This window comes from Ammodytes marinus (assembly GCF_949987685.1).
Source record: "Ammodytes marinus genome assembly, chromosome: 19".
Taxonomy (NCBI): Eukaryota; Metazoa; Chordata; class Actinopteri; order Uranoscopiformes; family Ammodytidae; genus Ammodytes; species Ammodytes marinus.
The window spans coordinates 264,088-284,279 of record NC_137223.1 but is presented as its reverse complement, the minus strand read 5'-3'; the positions used below and the strand labels follow the sequence as shown (position 1 = coordinate 284,279).

The 20,192-nt window shown below is 39.8% G+C and overlaps 1 protein-coding gene and 1 pseudogene across 3 annotated transcripts; both read left to right on the top strand.

Annotated features, from left to right (window-relative positions):
• Positions 1-2,952: 2,952 nt before the first annotated feature.
• LOC307265977 (F-box only protein 30-like) lies at positions 2,953-11,218 on the top strand. Of its 2 annotated transcripts, none has more exons than XM_080047837.1 (3): positions 2,953-3,077; positions 6,712-8,841; positions 10,464-11,218. In XM_080047837.1, exons 2-3 carry the CDS (start codon positions 6,769-6,771, stop codon positions 10,656-10,658), a joined length of 2,268 nt encoding a protein of 755 aa, XP_079903963.1. In that variant the 5' UTR covers positions 2,953-3,077; positions 6,712-6,768; the 3' UTR covers positions 10,659-11,218. The 2 variants fall into 2 exon arrangements, with proteins under 2 accessions (XP_079903963.1, XP_079903964.1); XM_080047838.1 differs by lacking the exon at positions 2,953-3,077 and adding an exon at positions 4,420-4,469.
• Positions 11,219-11,661: 443 nt separating this feature from the next.
• Positions 11,662-19,738, top strand: LOC307266223 (hydroperoxide isomerase ALOXE3-like; annotated as a pseudogene). Its single transcript, XR_013845622.1, has 11 exons — positions 11,662-11,729; positions 13,219-13,300; positions 14,331-14,535; positions 14,645-14,726; positions 14,836-14,958; positions 15,123-15,226; positions 15,746-15,918; positions 16,111-16,252; positions 18,608-18,811; positions 19,386-19,472; positions 19,613-19,738. The product of XR_013845622.1 is annotated as a hydroperoxide isomerase ALOXE3-like (transcript).
• Positions 19,739-20,192: the final 454 nt, after the last annotated feature.

The following is a 20,192-nucleotide window of genomic DNA, read 5'->3' as shown; positions in this document are numbered from 1 at the left end:
ATTTCACGATATTTTCTTTACTTTATAAGAACAGATTTGTAAGCGTTTGCTGATGAAGTTATTGCCTTTAACATGCAAGGTCATGTGCACACCTGCGAATGTAGGAATGTGTCAGTCGTTGCCGAAATGTCGTCTGTTCCGTAGCACTGCACAAACTGTGTATGTGCGTGATTGTGTGCAGAGGCAGAGGGTGTTTCATTGTGACTTTAATTACCACCAGAAGTATTTGTAGATGTAGGCCTATAGTCTACTTAGTGCCAATGATCATGTATTGGTTAGGTAGCAGCTAGTTTGGTCTGGCTTTGCGAGACTAGGTAGCAGCCTATTGAATTATATGGAACTGAAATGAGTTTATAGGATATTGGGCGGCGTGTTAACAAGCAGACATATCATGACTAATATTTTGAATATGTTACTTGGGTGTAGCCTACCTGAGGCCGCCATTGGCTTCTAAAGTACTCCGTAATAAAAAGCTACAATGGGAGTTTTCAGCACCACGGAAAGCATCGCGCCATCTAGCGTTTGGTTGGAGGTCATAAATAACATTTCAGCCAATAGGTCAACATAGGCCAATCTAGAGTTCAGTTTTTAACCAGAGTAACACTTCTTTACCTCAATACTATGCCCGTGAGGAACATGTAAGGTAGGCCTGTAAGCCCAAAAGGTCCTCGTTTTAATTATGGTATTATAAGAAAACTAATGTGGGACTGCAGGCAAACACATTATCGCTGGAAAATAAATTACATAAAAGTATAAACCTATATTTTGCTCATATCAGTGGTTGCTTTTCATATGGTGATCAGCAGGAGTTTACCTACCACCTATATAAGCTCCTGTTACTAAACAGAACTTCTGAATTGAAGCTGCCCCTCAGTGATGTAGACAGTAAGGGAGTCTCAACGGTGTAACCTAGTCACCCGGCCCTCACCAGATACTGGTGACCACCCCCGGGGCCAATGCTGTTTATGGGGTATAGGGTCCTGTCGTGACTTGCGCCAGGCGGTATAAATCACAAATAAACAATAAAGGAGTCGCTGTGACACTGCCACTGCTGGTGCCCGTGGCGTGGGGAGCGAGCATCTGCTATTGAACCTGAATAAAAGTGACATGTATGGAAGAAGAGACTACTTCAGGGGCGATGGCTTTATTTGAGGACTGTGATCTGTGTGTGCTGACCGCAAGGCTTTATAATTATTTTGAGGATGTTGGCCAAGAAAAACCAATCAATACAACTTAAAATAAATGTATTGAAACCTTAATATAATTACTCATAAAATGTTCTACTCATAATATATATATATATATATATATATATATATATATATATATATATATATATATATATATATATTTTTTTTTTTTTTTTTTTTAATTGTATGATCAATCCATAAAAAAATTAAAGTACATTTGTTTTATTTCCTCAAAACATAAATCCTATCAATGGATCTTTTGGCAAGCTCCACTGTAGGGCTTGCAATGTGCTACTCGGGGGAATCAGGGGGCTGGCACTTATTCAGCAACAATTGTCCTTTTCATCAACATTGTATGGATGGAATCTTACATTAATAATTGGTTTGCTGTTGAATCTGAAAAATAGCTAGGTAGCCCTGTGGGGGAAATGTTCACATGACCATTAGTGTTGAAGTTATCTATCCAAAATACTCATCTCTTTAGCCATTTATTATTTCTCTCACAGGGTTGGGAGTGTGTGTGTGTGTGTGTGTGTGTGTGTGTGTGTGTGTGTGTGTGTGTGTGTGTGTGTGTGTGTGTGTGTGTGTGTGTTTTTTTTTAAACATTTGCAATTTCCAATGGAGTCTATCTGTCAAAGTAAAAGCACATAGGCCTACAGTATGTACAATAGTAAGCATTTAGAATTTTAAGATTGATAAAGACTAGGAATAGGATGTATCTTTCATTTGCTTAGTTAGCTCAAAATAAAATTGATTTAAATAAGGCAAGCTATTGTGACTTCTGACTCCTTGGATTAAAACAAATATTTAGCTCTTATATCATTGAAATGGTGATCAATGTGTTCTTTTCAACACTTCATGACAAGTGTATTCAGTTCTGCTTAGCACTGTCCTATTGTTGTGCCTGTGAGGCAGCTTCTCCATTTCCAGGGTTGTCTTTATGGGAGACTCCAACCTTAGAAATGTGGTCCTCCCTCAGTTACAACACTGAACTGAGGCATAGCCTGACCATTTCTAGCAAGGAGCCCACCTGGCAAAAATGATACAACAGCGAGCTCTCCTGGCTGTTAATGGTAACTGCATGTTATTAGTTTTATCTTAATAAAAAATTTCTACTTTCAACCAAATCATTAAGCCTATGTGTTGACCACTCCTTACTATAGATGTTTTGACCAGATGAGTAAGTGAGCATTATTGATCTTTCTTTAATGATTTCCTTTTTTGTCTTGTTTGTCTTATTCCTGTAACTATATCTGCTAAACAGAGCTATTGACTGTGGATTCCCTAAATTAAAAACAAATAGTTTAGAATAGAGCATTTTGCGTTGGATTCACTTATTGATCATGGAAAAATAGGCCTATACATTTATAAACAAACTGCCATACCATGAATGTAGGCTATAGCATAATACCCTGTGAATGGTTTCATTTAATGTATAAGTAGTTGCATTAATAAACATATTCCACAAAGATTGCACAAAAACACAATCTAACTGGTCAGGTGTGTAGGACTATAAGCTAGGCTATTGGACTTTAGGCCTACATGTAGGCTACACAAATTGCCTACAATTTCATGCAGACCCTTATTTTATTTTTTTAAACTTTCATTACAGACCGAATTATTTGAAAGGACCAGGGATAATGCATTCACACCAACTTTTGTTGTCGTTTTTGATTTTTCTTATGTTCAGTCCATAACTTCTGATTGAAATACAATTCGGTCAATAAAGTTTCGGACAGAAAAAAAGTGCGTATGAGTGAGACGAGAATAGCAGCTAGCTATCAATAGCAGTTTCTCCACAGAGGTAACTACACCACAGCTAGTTGTATGTATATGTAACAACCAAACATATCGTATGAGACGCTTTCCTGACAACATAACGATAAGGTGAGGAGCTACACGCATGCTAACACATCATTACCTTGTGAAGTCAGCTTTTGAGAACTTCCGAGCTGGCTAGCTGTTGTTAGCCAACATTAGCCGGGCCGGTAGTAGCTAGCCTGGCATTGTTACGTTACAGACACAAGTTGAGTTATCAGCACTATAATAGTTTTTATAACAAACTGGCTTGCGCTTATATACAAACAACTGTACGATGCAAGAAAAGCTTCCCTTGTCATCGTCGGTTCCTTTTCTACAGTGCTGCTTGTTACTGTTGTAAACTTCAACTGTCAGGAACAAGCCACAGTCCTGTACTTAACAGTGTATGCACATTATTGTGGCACTTGTTGTCCAGTGACCCGGCCTCATTACCTGCTGCGTAAAAACAAAGCTGGCGGCGTGTTAGCTATGTAAATGATTTAGGCTAGGTGTAAAATGTATATACCTTGGCTCAGTGAATATGCAATGTGCCAGCCCATTAAGGACTTCCAACTGCATTCATGATCCTGGGCAAAAACTTAAAATTGACAGACTCCTTTTCGACTGGACATACAATCGAGTTTCTACAGATCCTTGGAAAGTCTTAAAAGGATTGAATAAGTTAATCTCAACATAAGATAAGGCCTCACTTGGTATTTAAACGCATTAAATACAATTTTAAAAGTCAAACATGCCATTACATGGGGAGTAGAATGTAATCAATCTTTTTCTCTGTTTCAATATTACAAACTTAAAATAATTGGTAGAATGGTTTTTTTTTATATATAATTTAGAAATGCCTAGCACATTAATTGCACGCAGATCCGCATGGTATGATCCAATATGGTCACAATTGCACCATTTAAGTGAAACATTATTATTTTATTTTTTTATTGTGTGTTTTGAATGACCAGACATTAAATAATGACCTACCAAATAACATAACAGTTGAAGTACATCTTACTTTTCCCACTGAACCAAAGAATGCATTAAAATAGTGTTACATCTTACCTAAACATACCTTAAGTTGTAGTAGGAACTCTGATTTAAGTTAATTTACATTTTTTAATAGAGTGCTAATGGAAACAGACAGACATGTGCTGTGTACCTCAGCAATAGTATCATATATGAGTAACTTTCACATAGTAACTTTCTCAGTACTAAAAGAAACACACAATAAGTAACACCACTATCACTACCCTAATGCTGTCAAGTACATTATTTCTACTGCATAAGAAAGATGACATATACTAACACACATGTTTGGTATGATCACACTGAACATTCTACTACACAAAGAAAGCTTTAAAACACTTGTGTTTTCTAAGGTCTCTCTGGAGCAGCTTCACGGCTTCCCAAAATTTACGAAGGGAAATATTTTGACCTCCTTGATATCGAGCTGGGAAGTTTCCTAATAAGGTATTAGTCATGTGCTAGAGTGCTGCAGTTGAGTTCCACATTGGGTGGAGTGGGGGCACTGTTTCACAGCATCGTCTAGGCTTTAGACCAGGGGTGTCCAAACTTTTTTCACTGAGGGCCACATACAGAAAAATCTACGACGGGCCGGGCCACTTTGCAAAAATAACACATTTATCAGGACATGTAGCTGCTCTGGGGCCGTATTCACAAAACATTTTATCTTAGCACTAAGAGTACTCCTAAGGAGCACTAAAAGTTCTTAGTAAGGAGTAATTTCTTAAAACCTATTCACAAAGCTGATAAGACCAACTTTTACTAAGGAATGGGAGGGACTCCTAAGCTAAGACTAGAGGGCGGTGTTGACCCTGTTGCTATGGATGATGTCATGTTCATACCTTCTATGCCTACAGTGATTGGCTGAGAGGGAATGAGAGCTAAGAGTGAATTTATAATAGAAACACTGTGGGAGATATCCATATTGTTTCGCTGTATTAAAGTAAAGAGTTTTTATATACAATTAATGACAAGTGACACTGATTTAACATGAAACCAAGATACTGCAAGGTTTCCCACACATTATTTCACAATTAGCCTACAATAGCGCCACATAGGTCTATTCATTTTAAATTTTACAATTATTTGAATCGGAAAAAATATCCTCATTGAAGAGCTGCACGCCATGCACTCTCACTGTATTTCTCTCAACGGCGGACTATGCAGCAATAGTCAGACAGCGACAAACCAGGAAATTCACCATTTAGAAACAACAGCCGGCGAAATCGTAAAGTGCATGCGGAAGGAAAAAGGCGAGACGCGCAACTATACAGTAGCGGACCAGTGGAACGGAGGAGATGCTGGGAAGCGCCACATATAGGCCTCTAGTAGGAAATTAAACCCAAACGTGACACCAACAGTAACTTTCAGTGCATCGTAAACCCAAAGCAACTGCAGGAAAAGGAACTTCATAAATATTTTATTATATACATTTAATAAATATAAATGTGTCTATACTTTCTAAATATAGCTTTACTAAGATCATTAACCCCTTACAGCTATCCAAAACACCATCAAATGATTGTCTGTGATTTACTCTTAGTGACTTAGGAGTCCTCTTGAGGACTCCTAGCTTTAGGAGCTAGTTTTAGCGCTAAAATGCTTTGTGAATTACACTTATTTAAAAAAGTTAGGAGTCCTAAAATTAGGAGTGAAACGCCCCTTATTTTTGAGAGTTACTCCTAAATCAGCCCGTTAGGACCTACTCTTAGCCTTAAAATGTTTTGTGAATACGGCCCCTGATGTTTAGTTTCATAGTGTCTTCGTAAATTGTAATCCTTCTTCACGGCAACACTTTCCTTGCACATTAAACAGACACATTTCCCCTCTTGTTTATATGCCAATGATACACCCAGTGTTTTCTGCCTTTGCGTCCAATGTCCAGCAGGGTGAAAATAGTATCCAGCCGAGGTCCCGACCCTCCTAGGGGGGTCCGGGGGTATGCCCCCCGGGAGATTTTTTAAAGTTTTTAAAGTGAAATGCATGAATCTGTTGCACTTTGAGAGGGAAATTAAGAGGCTAAATCTGAAGAATTTTGCATGAAAAAAAAAAATGGACACACTGTGTCAGATGAATTAGAAGCTATTGGAGGACACATAGATTTTCCATAATAATATTAATTTAAAATCAAATATTATTCAGGGTCCTCTGGGATGGGCTTGTTGCTCTTTTTCTTTTATGGGACATATTTCTCAGTAATATAATGAGTGCATTTAAATTATTTAAAAATTAAAAGCGCCATATTACATTATATTTTTAAAATGTGCCACGGGCCAATCAATCAGTGTTTGACACCCCTGCACTAGTGGGTTAAGTAAGAAATGCAAAAAAAATAAAATAAAAAAAATAAATTCCAAAGGGCCATATTACATTATATTTTTAAAATCGGCCGCGGGCCAATAAAAAGCGGGCCGCAGTTGGCCCGCGGGCCGTAGTTTGGACACCCCTGCTTTAGACATAGCAAGAGGAATAACAGGCCATTTATGTTTGCTTAGACTGCTGTGTACACAAGGTACACCGCCATATTTTTTAATTCTCATCTTTTCTAACTCTAGAACTACAAGACTTGTAAAACTCAATTAAGCACACAACACAGCTGTATATAATGATTCCTCTTAGGAATAAATTAAGTCTGTCTTCGTTTTGTCTTGATTTTAATCAAATGTTGCACTTTCTGCTTATTTGGCAGCACGGTGGATTTTCTCACAGTTGCCCTTGGACGTTTTCCACCACCTTAGCTCTGAAGATGGGCGAGGACCACATCCACTGTATATCCTGTGTTAACCAGAGATGCATGTTCAGACCTCAGCCAGGCATTTCCTGTGATCTTATCACCTGTTCCCTGGTGTGTGGGGCTGTATTTCACTCCTGCAAAGTTGATGAGCACCACATTATCTGCCCACTGGTGAGGGTTCCCTGCCTAAACAGTGGCTATGGCTGCCCCGCCACCCTGGTGCGAAACCAAATGTACGCACACCTCGAAGTGTGTCCAGCCGGAGTGGTGAGTTGCACAATGGAGTGGAACAGATGGCCCATTAGCTGCCTTGACTATACTTCCTATGAGAGCCTGAGCCGTGGGGTGGAAGAAGTGGAGCAACTGGACATGGCACTTGCCCTTCAGGACCAGCGTACTCTACTAGAATCCCTTAAAGTAATTGCCATGACACCTACTGCAGAGGCAGAGCCACTTGTCCCTGTTAGTAAGGAGAGCAGGACAAAAGACAGCACTTTGATTGCTGCCCTTGAAGCCTCCACCTTTACTGAGTCACTATCACAGTCTTCGTCCTCACACCAGCCACAACCTCCTCCTCCAAGCTCGGCTAAGGAGAAAATTGCCTGTGGAATAAATGGCTTGAATGAGGACAACTTAGGTCAACTCTACAAGGCCACGGTTGAGACGGCCAGAAGTCTAGCTGCTGCTTTAGAGATTGTTTGTAGTGCTGACTCTGTTGACAGCAGCAGAGAGAGTGTGAGCGGGGACGCTGCTATTCAGAAAAGAACATTGAGTGGCAATGGAGGCTTTCAGAATGGATCAAAAGACACAGCACCTGTGGCTGCTGATGGTTTGAGTAAAACAGAGATTGAAGAGCAAAGTCTTTGTTCTAGCTGTATGAGAGGAAATGGGGCTCTGAAAGGAACAGATCCAAAGATTTCACACACAACAGATGGAGCAATGGAGGAGTGTATGGAGACAGCCTGTCCTGTTGAGGTGCAAGATGCCAAGAACGGTGGGGTTTCTCAGGAGTCAGTCACATCTCCAACGGCAGCTCCAATGCAAATTGGTCAGGGTGTGGCACAGAGGGCTGGTCATTTGGTTCATGAAGATAGGGGGCTAGTTATTTTAGAAAACCATCTGCCTGAGCGCAAGTTCCACAACTACCAGTTTTTTAGGGGCCAGGGCCAATGCTCCTTACCCAATGGACGGATAGGTTTCATCCCAGACAGGTCACTGTATAGATTGCGACCCAAAATGGAGGACAAGGCCTTGGATACCTCAGACCTGGAGCAGGATGACGACCCCATGGGTCTGGGAGAGATTGATCTGATCACAGCGGCCCTGCTCTTCTGTTTAGAGGAGTCTAGAGAATGTAGAAGGATCTCTGATACGGTCTATGTTGATGGCTACCATGTGGACTTTGGAACACAGACGTTCACTTTTCCTGCAGCAATATTGGTGACCAACACTAGAGTGGGTGACATGGCCTCTGCGTCTGCCTGTGACCATGCCGCTCCCCAGCTCTCCTACCCCAGCCCTTTCCGCACTCTCCGCCTCGGCCTGGTCCTGGAAGCTCTAGAGGTGGAGGCCGTCCCACATAACCGTTACCTTCCTCCCAACCCCCGCTACCAGCACATGTTCCCATTTGTCTGTGGTCAGTCATTCCGTCGGGACCAGTTTTCTTCCCATTTCACAAATGTCCATGGTGACATTCACGCCGGTCTCAACGGTTGGATGGAGCGCCGCTGCCCCCTGGCATACTATGGCTGCACATTTTCCCAGCGACGGTTTTACCCATCCACCCAGGGGGCCAAAGTTGTTCACGACAGGCACCTCAGGTCCTTTGGGGTTCAGTCATGCCCGAGGGGAAAACTTCCAAGTGACTCCCAGTCAGACCAAGTTAGTGGGCTTCCCATTGAGATACTGTGGCACATGGCTGGTTTCCTGGACAGTTTCAGCCTGTGCCAGCTGTCACTGGTGTCACGGACTATGAGAGAGGTGTGTGCCAGTCTGCTCCAGACCAGGGGCATAGTGGAGCTGCAATGGGAACAAAGACAATGCCCCAGTGCTCCAGGCAAGGTGTCTTGGCAGATCAAAAATAAAGTGAGTAGAACAACCTATATTGAAAACGTCAGTGGTTTTGATGGAATTCTGATTGATTATCAAAAACTGTATCAAAGATGCATGTTCTTTCAAAAGAGGCAAAATTCGTAATTGCTGATATGCCACCTACCTCTTCAGTAATTACTTCGATATAATGTGCCCCTATTTTTAACATAGAGATAGAATAAAAGCTAATTATTATTTAAGCTTTTTTATAAGGAGGTGTACCCACAATGCTTGTAATGTATGTTTTGAATTTGTAAAGGAATAGTTTGACACTTGGGGAAATGCTCTTAAATAAAGAACCCCTCCAAAAACGACAGGAGAAATAGTGAGCAAATAAGAGTATTTCCTGAGGTGTTGAACAGTTCCTTAAAATGGTAACTATCAGCTAACAGTGTTATTGTGCATTTTTAGTTTTAGTCACATTTTACTCATTGAATGAACATGATGCAATCAGAAGCTGCTTTTCACTACGAGTGATCAGTCATTTTATGATCGGACTCCTCCCCGCTGAAATTGGAGAAAGTCCAGATTGATCTGCGGTAGAGAAACCAATGTGAAGCTTGCGAGGCCAGGCCACAAAGATGGTACTCCTCCATCTGTCACAGTCGAGTCGATCAAACCCCTAGCTGGTCAACTTCAGATATCTTTTTTACTCCCTCCCCCAACTGCACTCAGCTTATCTCGTCTACTTTCGAGGAATAGCTCGTCTCGAAACAGCCTCATGATTCGTAGATTGACAGACTACTAAATGCACAGTTGAGGGAAAACATCCTGCATTTTGACTGTTCAATAGCCGACCCGTACATTTCAGTCTCGTCAACAAAAATCAACGTACTTCGTACCAGCGTACCATTTTTAGCTCGTCAACGTCTCGACTAATGAAAAAAAGGTTGTTAATCAATAGATAACATAATTTTCGTTAAAGAGGACCTATGATACTTTTTGACTTTTATGACCTATAAACGTTGTTATAATGATTTATAGTCATGTTTAACCATACTAGCGTATCAAATAATTACGTACATGCATTTAGACGTATTCCCTGCTTACTGTCTGGGATGGTTATGCAGAGCACTAAACACTAGGGCAGCCGGTCGAGAATTCACTTGTTCAAATTTCAGGGTATTGTGTCGTCACGTCCCCGGATGTTTCCATGTATGGTAATGCTGCTCAGGCAAGCTCCGGCCATGCCCCCACCTTCCTCTCTCAGAAATCTCCCCGCACACTGCTGGAAATGTTCCGGAAGGAAAGTAACCAATCACAACGGAGTGGGGTTTGCAGGAGGGGGGGGGGAGGGAAGGAGAAGCTCAAGGCAGTGTGTGGAGCAGACTGCTGTGCTCGCTAGGGTGAGAGGAAGAGTGTCCCGAAAATCGACATGGTTTTTTGTGATGTGATTCGTGTCAGGTTGCTCTATAGCAGTTTTTAACAAGAAATTAAGACCAGAAAAGTAGTATAATTTCCGGGAAAAAATAATAGGAGATCTTTAACAACATCTTTTACACTGAGCTAGAGGGAGATCCTGGGAGGTGGGTATGCTGTAATAAGAGCAGTGAGTGTAGCTACCTACAAGAATTGTATGGAAAATATCCAACATCTTGTTTTGCTTACTTTTGCAGGTGTGGAGATTCAGCACTGCCTTCAGTCCTGTGTTGTCGTGGGGTTTCACTGATCTCCCCAGCATGTCAGACCATCTTAGAAAGTGCCACTATAACATCGTGGAGCACAAGACGGAGCCAGTACCCCTTCCTGCCATGTGTACCACACGAGATGGACACTCACTGCGTCGCGTCCTGCGTCACATTAACACCTGACCAAACACAGCCTATCTCTTGTAGCTGCACCAGTGACCATGGATTTATGTGAATGTTGCAATTAAAGATTTTCAGTCTTGTAAACAATTAACACTTCCAGTATTACACAATATTAGGAAAAAGCCTTAATGTAATAACACCTTACTTGCCACAATGAAGGTCGCTACTTGTAGGTGGTCCCTATGTGGAGAAAGGGAAAAACATCACAAATTTAGCTTTGAATGGATTTTTGCTGAAAATGCTCCCTTATTCTGAGAAGATAAAGTATATTTTCTTGAAGGCAAAATATATTTATATAATTCTATGATGTACTGAGAAAGTGGAATTTAAATGTTTTTACTATATTGCCTTCTATTAGTAGCCATGGGAAAAAACAAATGTCTGGTTATATTGCATTATTTCTGCGTGACAGAAGTTTTGCCAGCACTTTATACATGATTTGCTATTGTCTCCTATGTTGATCTTTGATCCTAAATGCTCTAGTCTTTCAGTTCCCTATTGAAGGTTACAATCCAAATAAAATGGTCTGGGTTCGCAGGATGTAACAGATGTGAATATGATAGCCCTACACTGCATGTTATATGCAACCATTTAATAAAGTCTTTACAACCTTTGTTGGCTGATTAATGGTAGAGAAATACAATTCACAAAGTGTTTTTCTCAGATTGTTTTGGCTTGGGAACAAAATTGGTGGTTGTTAACAAGGGCTGTCCACTTGAAATGTGTAGGCCTAAGGGACTAACCGCTGTTCTAAAAACCAGTTTATCCTGTTCACATACTTTTGAATGGGTCAGGACCTCAGGACAGGAGGAGCAAAAAGCTATAAAAAGAGATGGAGGGCTATTGTCTGAACAAGAGGAAAACCTGTGGCTACAAGGCGAGGAGCTAGAAGAGAGAATCAATATACAGAGTATCATTATTGTTTTCTTTTGCACAGAATTAGAGCATTTACTTTGCAATTAGGAGATTCCTTCTTTTTCATATTCAAAACAAGGGAGTGAACATGGCTGAGTACAAGATAGAGGTGAAAACAGGTGACATGCAATATGCAGGAACATTGGACTACATACAGTCCCCTCCATAAGTATCGGAACACAGGCCTATTCCTTTATTTTTGCTGTAGACTGGAAACATTTGGGTTTTACACCAAAAGATGAATATGAGACAATAGCTCAACATTTCAGCTTTCATTTCCAGGTATTCACATCTGGATCTGATACACAACTGAGAAGATATCATTATTTGTAAAGGAACACCACATTTTTAGGCGAGCAGAAGTATTGGAACAGATAGACTTTAAATAAATTAAAGTGAATAAAACATACTATTTTGTCGCAAATCCTTTGCTTGCAATAACCGCATCAAGCCTGTGACCCATTGACATCACAAAACTTTTGCATTCTTCTTTTGTGATGCTTTTCCAGGCTTTCAACGCAGCCTCATTCAGTTGTTGTTTGTGTTAGGGGGTTACTCTCTTAAGTCTCCTCTTTAGCAGGTAAAATGCATGCTCTATAGCGTTTAAGTCTGGAGATTGACTTAGCCAGTCTAAACCCATACACTTCTTGCCCCTGATTAACTCCTTCATTGTGTTTTGGGTCATTATCTTGCTGCATGATGGAGGATCTTCCAATCAGTTTGGTTGCATCTTTCCTTAAATTGTCAGACAAAATGTTTCTGTAAACTTCTGAGTTCATTTTGCTGTTGCCATCATGTGTTACATCATCAATGAAGAATAATGAGCCTGTCCCAGAAGAAGCCATGCAAGCCCAAGCCATGACATTGCCTCCACCGTGTTTCACAGATGAGCCTGTATGTTTGGGATCATGAGTAGATCCTTTCTTTCTCCAAACTTTAGCCTTTCCATCACTTTGGTAAAGGTTCATCTTGACAACAACACAGTAACACATGATGGCAACAGCAAAATGAACTTAGAAGTCTACAGAAACATTCGGTCTGCCAATTTAAAGAAAGATGCAACCAAACTGATTGGAAAATGCTCCATTGTGCAGCAAGATAATGATCCAAAAAAACTGCAAAAACAACAAAGGAGTTCATCAGGGGCAAGAAATGGAAGGTTTTAGACTGGCCAAGTCAATCTCCAGACTTAAACGCTATAGAGCATGCATTTTACCTGCTAAAGAGGAGACCGAAAGGAGTAACCCCCCAAAACAAACAGCAACTGAATGAGGCTGCGGTGAAAGCCTGGAAAAGCATCACAAAAGAAGAATGCAAACGTTTTGTGATGTCAATGGGTCACAGGCTTGATGCAGTTATTGCAAGCAAAGTATTTGCGACAAAATATTACGGTTTATTCACTTTAATTTATTTAAGGTCTATCTGTTCCAATACTTTTGCTTGCCTAAAAATGTTGTGTTCTTTTTCAAATAATGATATCTTCTCAGTTGTGTATCAGATCCAGATGTGAATACCTGGAAATGAAAGCTGAAATGTTGAGCTATTGTCTCATATTCATCTTTTGGTGTCAAACCCAAATGTCTCCAGTCTACAGCAAAACTAAAGGAATTGGCCTCACTGTTCCGATACTTATGGAGGGGACTGTATATGTAACCTTATTTGGATCTGAAGGGCAGAGTGGGAGAACTGAGTTGGATGACTATGGTATCGACTTAATGAAGGGGACAGTAAGTATTAATCAATTGGTTATGCTCATAATGCTGTGAGAATATTTGGTCATAGTGATTTTCAAATTAGGTCTAGGACAATGTTAATGTTCTTGTTTACATACACATAGGCCTATAGTTTGTTGGTTGGTGTCAAAAAGGCCTACCCTGGAAATCCAGACTCGCCGCTAGCAAATTTAAATTTGCTCCGCATACTATCCTGTGAACGAACCATTGGGGCTCATTAACTATGTCGGAAGATTCCGACTGACCAAACAAATGGTACTAGGCCTATTATCTACCTGATCTGGGCGGGGAGGCGTCAGTGCCGCGCCTGCACCATTAAATGCAGGCAAGGAATTTGCCAGGGGGCTAGTGGTGCACACACCCAAGATTAAGCCGTGATATCTTCGGTTATCCAGAGGGGTGTCCTATCAAGCAAGCTTTAACTAATTAATGTTTGTTAGTTTATTTCTTTTTTAAACATAGGGGTTAAATAAGTATATTATATGTCTATGGAATTAGGCCAATCCTGAAAATGAGCTAGGCTAACCAAAATAAGCCTGGCTTACTTGGTAAGCTTGCTTTGGTTATGTAGGCTAAACAATATGGAAAAGCCAGAGCAATAAGGTAACCCTACTTGTTGTTCTGCATTCTGATCTGTATCATTCTTCTTTCCTATCGAAAATGTTGCATAATTCCTCTTGTAGCTTTTTGTCGACAACTATGCAAAAATAAAACATTTCTTGTTCGGCAATGGCTTTTTTTTCTAGACTTTTTTACAGAGGTCTTCACAATTGACACGAACAAGCTGAAAAAATGGCTTAATAATCAGTAGTGAATCAGTGTTAAAAATGCCCCAGTTGTCCCATGTTTGGGGCCTCTGCTTCAGCATAGTTAAACATATAAATATGAATACAAATTCAGGATGGTCACAAGACTTAAACATGTATTAGGGATAGATTTACATTTAAACACAGACAAAGTATTATACATAAATAGGCCTATGTACTGTTTTTTGCACAATATTTATACAAACCCTTATTCCAAGACAGGGACCTACACCATAAAAAACTGTTTGCCTCTGGGAAAACTTCTGCTGCTTTAGGTCGAGAAGAATCCGTTTTTTGTTCTCCCAGAAGATGAGTGGTACTGCTCCAAAATAGAGGTGACCACTCCAGAGGGAGAAGTCCTTCTTTTCCCCTGTTACAGATGGATCTCCAGGGGAGAACTGGTGGAGCTGAGAGGAGGGAGAGGTCTGCTTGAAATTCACAAAATTACTTATAGAACATTTTATTATTTGACATTTGGAGTTAGTTTTGGAATTGAAGATTTGACTGCTGTTTGGTCCTTCTTACATTTCAGCCATGAAAGTTTTTGAGGAGGACCATCCCCTGTTGATTGATCAGCGAAAAAAAGAGCTGATGCTTAAGAAGAACTTTTACCAGTAAGTTTTCACATGTACAGTGAACTATGTGCCTAGATATTATTCTGGAGGCTCATCTAGAGATATATTTATGTGATTTTTGTAACATTGTTTGCTTGTTTGTTTTTAGATGGAAGATTCTGGCAGAAGGACTACCCCACATCAGTAATTTCAATGATGAATCTGAGCTTCCCGCTGAAGTCCGCTTCTCTAAATCCAAAGCAACTGAAGGATTAAATGAGAAACGGAAAATGTGCGTTTTTATCAATATCTTAAAAAAAAAAAAAAAAAAAAAAAAAAAGCAGGGTTCAAATATAATGAAATTGTCTATATGTTGAAGCAAAGGGTACATTTGAAGCACAATATCAGAATGTGATTTAATCCCGCATGGTATTTTCTTAACCCTTTCTTCATCAGTGGTTTCGAACTCTTGCTTAAGGGAATGCTTGGATCTTCTGAAAAATGGGAAAGCTTTGAAGACATGAAGAGAATCTTCTGGTACAAAAAAACAACGATGTCAGGTAGATTTTATACAGTTTGTAAGAGACTACTGCATTTAAGCATTTAGCAGACACACTATTATTAATTCACTGCTACCACTGTTCTGCAGTTTAACATCCTCAACAACAATGCATTATTGATGTGACATACCTTCCATGGAATTTTACAAGAAACAGTTTTCTGGAAAAGTTTGCTGAGTAAAATACTTCAACGTTCTTTTTTAAAATTGTATTTCCTTGTGTAGATAATTGAACACAGTAGGCTGCTGAGGCCTTCATCCAAACTAGAATTTAGTTTTCCCCTGAGAAAAGAAAAGGCCAGGAGGGACAGAAATAATGTTGAAAAAGAACACACATATGTTTTGCAAAAAACCACACATATGTTTTAGTACGGTTGCACTTGAAGAAAAGCTGTTATGGCATTTAAAATAATTGAGATCATAACTGATATTTTTAAGAAAATGACCATGATGCTGTAATTCCAACCTGAAGAAAAAATTAATAATTGGCAATTACATCATTTATTTTCTATTCCTGCAGAGTATGTAACAGAGCACTGGAAGGAAGATGACTTTTACGGATCCCAGTATTTGAACTCAGTCAACCCCAATGTGATCAAGCGCTGCTCAGAGCTTCCTCCAAACTTTCCAGTGACTGAGGAGATGGTGAAGCCGTTCCTGGAAGAGGGCAGCACTCTGAAGAAGGAAATGGAAGTATGCAATATGAGGGGCTTTAAATTGGCAATAGATTTGGATATGGGACATGATTTGTCATACACTTAAAAGGAGTGTACTATCACCATGGAAAGTCCCTGAATCCCTTTACCTTGATTTATTAAAAATATTTGATATCTGTTGATGTTTTAACCCTTATTTTTTCTGTATTCCCTTATCATTCACATTCAGAAAGGCAATATATTCCTTTATGACCAGAAGAAAATGGATGATCTACCAACTAGAAGCCATAATGGTGTGCCTATGCAAGTGACTACTGGTCTCTGTTTGTTATATGAACCTTGAAAACAAACTGATGCCAATTGCAATACAGGTATTTTACTGATCGAGCTAATCAGTGACATTATGTAAAGTGTATACATTAAAATAAAATCACACGTCATATAATAATATTACATGCGATTGTTTTATATACAGGGTTCGTACAGATGCTTGAAAGTCTGGAAAATGCTTGATTTTCAATCGAGTGTTTTCAAGGTTTGAAATGTGCTTGAAATCTGAACACTGTGCTGGAAAATGCTGGATTTTCTCTTTATTGACCAGTGTCGTAATTCATCAAATTCTTTCATTTTTTTATTCTGTAAATTAAAAAAAAAATCTGTCGCAATGTTTTCTTCGCCGCCGTCTTGTATGCACGAGTGCAGTTGCTCCCCGTGTTTTCTTTCCTGGGACACGCGCCACACCTGGCGATCGCTCCAGGAATTATCCAGAACCACGAGTCGCTGCTCATGGACCTATTGCTCCCGATACTTCCATATCAGATATCCGTTTCCATTTGGTTATGACGAGGCCCTAATAACCGACAGGCATAGGCTACTGTACGGTCTGCTTAAAGTACCTCCAGCTGTACACAATGGGGGAATCGGCACTTAGAGTTCCTGCCAAAGGTAAATCAGTTGAGAATTTTTTTTCGTTAAAACGTATCGGACTATGTCACTCTGGTTGACTGTTCAATCATGTTCTTCTTTGCAAGTTACACCAAATCCCGAGTTTGTATGTGTAATTGACTTGTTGATACAAATAAATAGCATGCTAAATTGATGCTCAACACCGTTAGCAATTAGCTGACCAGCTAGTTTTCAATAATGTATTGCTCCAAATTCATGTTGTTAGCTAGATAACGTAAGCTTGGGGGTTACTTCATTGTAACGTGATGTTACACTCATGCGAGGAAATTGAGACCTCCGCGAACGTTTGGAGACAGTTTAGAGACTCCCTCGCGACTGCAGTCTCCAACTTGTCGCAAACAGTCGCAGCCCAGTGAGATACGGGCTTAACAGACATGAGTGCCGTGACTTCCTCTTTCTGAACGCGCATTAACGTTATACTTTGATGTGCACTGTGCATTCGAAGCGTGAGGCGAGCCCCCTCCCTGCACCTTCTCTATGTGTGTTGATAGCGTGCCAAGTTTCCGCTGATAAGAATTGTGTCCCCGCCGGCCGGTGAGCGCGCAATCGCGCATGCATCAAACATATTAACGCTTCAATTTCACTCTAGTAAATTCAGAAGTTCTTTGGATCGTTTTGTACATTGTTTTTGGTACATTTGTTTGAAAATTAGGTTTGCAAAGTTATTAATGGCTCATCCGCCAATAAAAATGCTTTTATTCTTCTGTGTAATTAACTGTATCCTATGTATTGCACATTTATAGCACTTTTCATAACACAAATTAAGGTAGCATAGAGGAGGGAGCCTACTAAAATAAAATATCTGGGTTGGTCCCCAGATGTTTTTATTTTAGTAGGTTGGTTTGCATTGGTGTTGAACTGTTCCCTACTTGTTTTCTTCTTTGAATAAAGCCTAATGCTGCTAGTAAAATACCACCAGCCACTCAACCCTCAATAGTAGACATGATATAGAATAATTACCTTTATTACAGTTTAACCAAATGTTTTAACAATAGGCTACAGGAGATATTTGAAAGCACTACACATGCATTGTAGGCTATTCAATTAAATTTGTGTCAGCGGAACCGTGAATGTTCTCCTTTTTTTCATTAAAATGAATGCAGAAAAGGCACACATTGCTTCATAAAAATTCACCAGAATGCAGGAAATTAAGTGTTTAATGCTCAAAGATTTTTGGGGGGGACCCCCAGACCTCCACTTCTAATGTGTCCACACCAATGTTTACTTAAAACTTGTCCTACGACTTTGCAATTCATGAATTAGTTTATTTTAATAAGATTTTTGATGTTTTATCACATTTTCCAATTGTCTTTATTTCTGATTTATTATAAACAATATGTAAACTTGCAGGACACTAGCAAAAATAATTGGCTGGGAGAGAGGACACTGCAGCAGCACTGATATAGAGTGACAATATGCTCCATCTCATGTGATATTGCTCAAGTATAGTCATGTTGTTATTAACCTGATAGATGGTCATTTTTGGCATATGAACTAAACTGATAAAGGTCTCCTTAGGGCCATACTGCAATTTGGTGATTGTCCATACACATTATATTATGAACACTCCCATTTTACAGATAAGGCAATGTATGAAATCATAAGCATTTATTTATATACTGTATATATTTAAAGCTTCGGCTTCCTTGAAAAAGTTGACATTGTATCTTGAAAGTGCTGGAAAAGTGCTTGAATTTTACTCTTAAAAAGCTGTACGAACCCTGTATATATAAATTAAATGAGCATTTATCACTTTCCAGTTGCGTCAACAACCTTCTGAGCAGAACCCCATCTTTCTGCCCAATGACCTGGAGACTGACTGGCTGCTTGCCAAGATGTTTATTAAGAATGCAGATGTCCTGGATCACGGAGCAGTCCATCACCTCATGAACACACACTTCCTGGCAGAATTCTGCACTGTGGCCACCCTCCGCTGTTTGCCTGTGATACATCCCCTCTACAAGGTACAATTACAGATCAGGAACGGAATGCACTTTGTGTTGGTAACCTTTTTAATTAATTAATAGTTCTGAAAACACTGGTAAGAACAGGTTGGGTTATATGCAAAATAAATATTATTATTAATTTCAATTGAATTATTAATATTGCAACCCCTTTAGTTCTTCACCTTGTACAAGATGTGTGCTTGGTTGGGCCAGTTGTATAATACTGCAAATTCATGAAGGTAAAAGAGTTTCCCCTTCAATTGAGTATATTTTAGAGACATGTCTAGGAAAGGTAGCTCATTAGGGACATCACACATGGTTCTTTTCACTATTAAGCCATTGCACATGTGAATAATCGTATTAGTATGGACCAAAGATACATTTGTGAGTCCAACCACACTATTCTATCCATAACTATAATGTTATATACTGGTAAAGGGTGCTTTTGTTGCTGTTTCAAATGATATCAAAACATTGTCAATTTAATGAGTTTCATTTGTTTATGTCATTCTTTGCTGATCAACAAAAACAAGCTGTGCATGACATGAGGATTTTCCTTTGACATTTAATATTCTCTCCACTATCTGAACAGCTGCTCTTCCCACACTTTCGGTACACACTTGAAATAAACAATGTGGGCCGCAAATAACTTTTGCAACCTGGCGGGGTCTTCACAATGGTATGGCTCTTGCTCTTCAACCTTTCATAATTCTGAATATTCAGATAATTCCAATAACATTGCACCCTTACAAAATTGAGTGTTAGGCTTAGATTCATTCATAATGTAGTTGTTTTAAAGTGTGTATTATCAATTATTAGAGTTCACTTGGATATGAGGGGATGGTGGAGCTCATGAGAAGGTCTCTCTCCGAAACGACCTACAGCTCCCTCTGTCTGCCAGAGAACATCACTGCACGAGGACTGGATACTATTCCCAACTTCTAATGATTGCCTCCATTTACGATACTGAAACACTGCACTCAGTTTAAGCACACAACTGTTCAACACAGAGAAAGGAAATAGTGGGTAAGCGGAAATGGATCAAGTAAGTAATTTACTTTGACAAGTCCTCAAGTCACTGTGCAACTGAACTGACTGGCTGCGGTTGAAATCCATATTTCCCGTAAATACCTCTGTTTTTCTCTTCATCGTCCACGTTACCTCCTGTCATTGATCATTGTCAGCTGGACAGATTCCGATATTAACAACGGGGTAGGATGCAGAGCTGTAGTAATACCAGTAGTGTGTGTGTGTTTTACAGGGATGAAATGTGTGATATCAAAATACTGATATCATTATATGTATTCCGTCATCTAATTCCTACAAATTCTGCATATGGAAATATGGTATTTGTCATGCTTAGCCAAGACTGACAACATCCCACAGGTAGATGCTACGC

Excerpts from the sequence above, each read along its gene's own strand:
- LOC307265977 (XM_080047837.1), top strand. The coding sequence starts at position 6,769 with ATGGGCGAGGACCACATCCACTGTATATCCTGTGTTAACCAGAGATGC. Across the intron at positions 8,842-10,463 it reads CTTGGCAGATCAAAAATAAA|GTGTGGAGATTCAGCACTGC; the intron begins GTGAGTAGAACA and ends TTACTTTTGCAG.